The sequence below is a fragment of the Gavialis gangeticus genome, unplaced genomic scaffold (assembly GCF_001723915.1).
Source record: "Gavialis gangeticus isolate Ggan-Ray unplaced genomic scaffold, GavGan_comp1, whole genome shotgun sequence".
NCBI lineage: Eukaryota > Metazoa > Chordata > Crocodylia > Gavialidae > Gavialis > Gavialis gangeticus.
The window spans coordinates 8,025,381-8,030,451 of NW_017729011.1; the positions used below are offsets into that span (position 1 = coordinate 8,025,381).

Consider the following 5,071-nt stretch of genomic DNA (forward strand, 5'->3'; position numbering starts at 1 on the left):
ATGATTAAAACCCAGAATAGTATGGTTTCATAGCAGAGTGTCAAGGTTTCTGTCATTTTTTGTTTTCTATCCAGTAAAAATTATACTGCTTGAACACTTTTTATGAAGGCTTAGTGTAGAATGTGAAAGGCCGTAGTCCCTGCTGCCGTCTACTGGTTAAGGGAGGAGCAGGATAAGGCAGCACAGGTGGGTCCTGCAGCACTTGAAAGCGCTATAGTGACACAGCTGCATTTCCTGCGGCCGTGCAGTCTGACGCTCGTTCCAGCCTCTTGGCTAAGCTTAAGTCCGGTCCATGGCCATGTGGTGGACATCTGAGATGTGATTTGCCCTCCCTGGTAAAAAGGCGTATGTGGAAGACTACTATCATTCAGGCTGTGGTGTTGCCTGGTCATGTCCTTCTTTCTGCTCACTAGGGTTTCCAGCCAAGGTGATGAAGGTTTCACTGATGTTACAGACACCTTTCCTCCTCTCTTGCTTACAGTCTGTCCGGGGCCTCTTCTAATGAGTTGAAACAAGCTTGTAAAGGCAAATTCGAATATCCAGGCAGGCAGCAGCTCAGTGCTGCTACAGTGAGTTTCTCTTACCTGTCGAAAGGTATGTGAAGCTATTCCTTGGTCCCAGGGAAGTGAGCTACATTTTACCTGTACAAGATATGTGATATTTTTTACACAGGATCCTTTTCTTGTGCTTGCAATGTTACACATGCCCTTCCTTTCTGTGATATGGAAAAACTGCTTTGGAGAAAACTGGGCAGCCTCTCATTAGAGTGCACCATAAGGCTAAATAGGCTGCATTTGTGCCTGTAGTCAGAGTGTAATTGTCTCCTTACAGAGAATATAATGAAAAACTAGAGGAAAATAGCAGCATTGGGCTGTTGTAAGCTGTCCTGAGTTGTGAGACCCTCTCCCTCCAATTCAAAACCATTTTATTGTGCTGTTACCTATTCAACACCACTTTGTTGTTGATGTCCAGTGCAGTAGCAAGCACGTTGCTGGTAGTTTAATGATGAAAACAGCATTCTGGCTGAAGGAAGCATTACATATTTTATATCTTTCTGTTTCCCCACTGCAGATGAAGTGAACTTGCTGGATAAACTGACTTCATATGCCCAGGACCTCAGCAACATTTCTCTCAGCTATGATGAAACCAACTGTAGCATCTTGGAGATAGGGCAGTACTCCACTCTCAGTGTGCCCACCAGGGAGGTGTTTGGAGACAGGTAGGCTGATTTCCTAGTTCTTAAAATCTGGTTTCCTGCACACCTGGTTCATGATTTGTCCTGGGGTTTTGTTTTTTTTTCCATCTCCGTTCTTCCTCCCAGTTCTCCTAAGGGCTTGCTTATATTACAAGGTTGCTGCCACCATGCCTATGCTGGCATAGCTATGGTGGCAAACATCATTATGAAGATACTCTGCATAGTGGCAGAAGTCATTGCAGAAATTTAGCTGGTTAAAACCCTCTTTGGTCAACTGAGTTGCCTTCATACAGGGTGTTTGGTTGGCATAGGAGAACTAGCTAAGAGGTATGATGTTTTCACATCGCTGTTCAACATAGCTGTGTCAGCAAAGCTGTCGTGTAGTTAGAATCCAAGTGTCATTTCTGGGTCCTAATGGCCAGAAGGTAAAACGTCTTTGATCTGCTTCATGCCTTTCTCTTTCATCAATAGTTCAATGCATCTCCCATTTCTTTTACCTCTCCTGACTGGAGGCCAAGGTCAGGGAAATGTTTAGTGTTGGGCACTTTTTGCTGAAAGGAATTTTTTTGTAGGGGGAAATGCTAATTTCTTGGAAGTGAAACGTTGCTTTGGAGTGTATCAGTTTTATCACAATGTTTGTCAGGAAGTTTTCTTTCATCTGGGATGGCATTTTGAGAGGGAGGGAGCTTCCCAATAACCCTGGAATAGTGTGTGCTGTCTTTCAGGCTCAGTGAAAACACATACTATATTATCACCTTTGTATATACAAATAGATACTAATGACATCATTATAAAAAGGAGACCATGAGAGAGACTTCCATCCCAGAACAGCCAACTTCCTGGGGTTTGAACCTGGATCTCCATATTCCAGTTGAGTGTACCAGCCATGGGGCAACTAATTTGTTCTGGTGCTTGTATGCGTGGGAGATCACTTCCTTATTTTTGTTAAAAATGTGAATGTCTTGGGTTTGTCCTGATGTGGACCAGGAAAAAAAAATGGAAAATGAAAATGTTTGCGAGGCAGGAAGACCGTTCCAGTCCAGCTCTTTTCAGACGATACGTTTCAGCCCCTGGCAGACCCACAGTTTCAGTGAAGTATGCTGTCATAGCCTGATTTTTCTCAGACAGTGGGTGCTTAAGTTTTTTTTAAGTTCTTTTTCAATGAGGCCATTTTAAGGTGTTTCAAATCAGGCATCCAAAATCACTTGAAAATCTAGCCTATAATATGTAGCTTTTGGCAAACGTCCTCCTTCCAAAATTCCCTACAGTTAATTAAAACTACAGATTGACCCACCTTGTAATAGGTAACAATTTATTACTATTTTCTGCATGAAATAACTTGGATGAAGAGAAGTGAAGTGGCTTCCTGGATGTCCCTCTCTAACCCAGTTCCTGGCTTCAGCACAAGAATGGGTGTAGTGCTCAACATGCTCTCACAACTCCTTTGCATTGGCTAAAACGTGCAGAACCAATTAGGGTTTTCTGTCACTTCCAATTATAAGATCCTGTTTCAATTGCTTTTAATGTTGCCAAAGTTTAACCATTTGGCCAGAAATTTTATGTTCAGAGGGTCTGTCTCAGGCTGAATTAATATCAGGGAGGGGATTTCAGCTAAAAGAGTTCAGTTTGTTTCTGAGACTGATTCTAAGGAAAATTAATTTTGCTCGTGATAAAGTAAAGATATCCAGATGTTTTGTCTTCTCCCCCTTCATGCTCCATGCTTTGGAGCAAGGACTCGGTGGAAGGTATTTTCCGTCAGGAACATGCCTTTTGCAATCTCTTTGAAATTGCACGCAAGTCTGACCAAGTGTTAAGACTTTGAATAATTGCAGCCCATGGAGTTTGTGTTTTTGTGGGGGTTTTGTAATCAAAATCCCCACAAAAGACTGGGGTAAGAACTGGGTTTGAGTAGGCAAATAGGACAAAGCAATTTCAGGAAGAGAAAGGAAGCCTACATTGTTAAGGCAGTTTAATGCTGCTTTGGAGAACTGGATTCTTTTTGACATAAAAACTGTGTGATACTGAGCAAGTTGTATATAAACCACCCTTTTTACTTTTGACCCCAAACTGCATTGCTTCTGTACCTGATTTGCACAAATGAGGAGCAGACACAGCTGCAGCTGATGTCCATACAGCACCATACCTAGACTCCTGGCAGTCCCAGGTGAACTTCTAGCATCAGGCTCCACTTCGCCAGAGATAATGATGAAGATAATAATAATAAAAATTTCCATTTTTGGGCACCCTTTCTGTCCAGGCCCCAGGCAGCCACCCAGTTTGCCCATACCTGTGTCTGGCCTTGTGTCCCCCGGGCAGCCACCCAGTTCACCCATACCCATGTCTGGCCTTGTGTCCGTAGAAGCTGTCCTTGGAACATCTAAAGGCCCATAGACTGCTGCATTCTCTGTAAAATTAGACTCTGGGCATCCTGCATGGATGGGTACTTGAACTTTACTATCGTTGTTCCTCTGATTTTCATCAGGAAAATGAAGACACTAATACTGTTTCACCTCATGAGGTGTAGTGAAAATAAGCTCATTAGTATTTATAAAGTGCTCATGTAGTACAGGGATGAACATCTTAGAAAAGCCCTGCAGAAAATTAAAAATTTGGCCTTCAGGGCAGGATTTGTATCGACTGTGTGGTCCATACATTGAACAATAAAGGGAAAGCAAAGTATTAGATAGCTGTTCTTCAGGTGGACAGTATTTTCCTGGGGCAACCAAAGATGCTAGGACCTGGTGAAGAAAAAATATGCAGCCATTCAATACAAGCAATATCAGAATCCATAAGGGAAGGGGATGAATTAAGGATACATAGGTAATTTGAACTCCAAAATCTGGCCTTTGCTAACATTTGATTGATTAACCTTGCAAGGTTAATCACTCTTTAGCTTAGTTTTCTGTTCATGATCATGTATATGAATAGACGATTGCCCAGTTCGTTACACCAGGTGATATAAAAGACCATGCTTGGTTTCTCTCTCTCTGTCTCTCCTAGGTTTGCAGATGAGTTGAGTGTGCTGCTGAAACTCAGATACTCTCTGAAGGAGGAGACTAGCCTCTTGACTATCCTCAGTCATCACAGCCACATGCTGTTCCAGATACGGATTAACCCCTATGCCTTAGTCTTTGTCACCACCAGGAGGCGCCATTATGAGTAAGTTCTATCCATTTTTTTTTCTTTTTCCGCCCCAAAATACAGCGTAGACATTTCTCACTAAGATTTCACCTAAGATGAGCATGACCGTGCCAAATATGTGCTGGTGAGAACAAAAGGGTGACTGTTCATGCAAGTAATGTCTTGGGTACTAGATTCTCCATTTTGCTCCCATTGCTACTTGTTTTGTGTGCATTCGCATGTGATGGTACCCACAGGTCCACCTTTTACACACTCAAGGGGTGTGTCTACACGACGTGCTACTGCACGCTAGTTACTGCACATTTGTTTAGTGCTTGTAAAAGCAAGTACTAAATAAATATGCAGGAACCCAAATTACTGTGTCATAGCACAAGCAAATGCCTTTTTTTGTGACGCTGCTGTGCAGTAGCCTAATACTACTACACAGTAGCGTTGTGGCATAGTTTTTGCCATGGGATGGTACTGTGCAGTAGTATCAAGCTCCTGCGCAGTCAGTTTCATAGTTTCATAGTTTCTAGGGTTGGAAGGGACCTGAGCAGATCATCTAGTCCAACCCGCTGCCATGGCAGGAAGAGCACTGGGGTCAAACGACCCCAGTAAGGTGGTCATCCAACCTCCTCTTAAAAACCCCCAGGGTGGGAGCCTGCACCACCTCACTTGGAAGCTGGTTCCAGACCCTAGCCGCCCTGACCGTGAAGTAGCGCCTCCTGATGTCCAACTTAAACCTTCCCTCCG

The 5,071-nt window shown here is 43.3% G+C and overlaps 1 protein-coding gene across 1 annotated transcript in view; it reads left to right on the plus strand.

Moving 5' to 3' along the window:
• The first annotated feature begins 1,061 nt into the window (after window positions 1-1,061).
• The window catches only part of LOC109292865 (collagen alpha-1(I) chain-like), a 197,747-nt gene continuing 193,737 nt past the window's right edge, over window positions 1,062-5,071 (plus strand). The window contains exons 1-2 of the mRNA XM_019510486.1: window positions 1,062-1,219; window positions 4,196-4,354. Of these exons, the coding sequence (XP_019366031.1) occupies window positions 4,287-4,354 (68 nt within the window). The 5' untranslated portion in view covers window positions 1,062-1,219; window positions 4,196-4,286. The remainder of the gene's footprint in view (window positions 1,220-4,195; window positions 4,355-5,071) is intronic.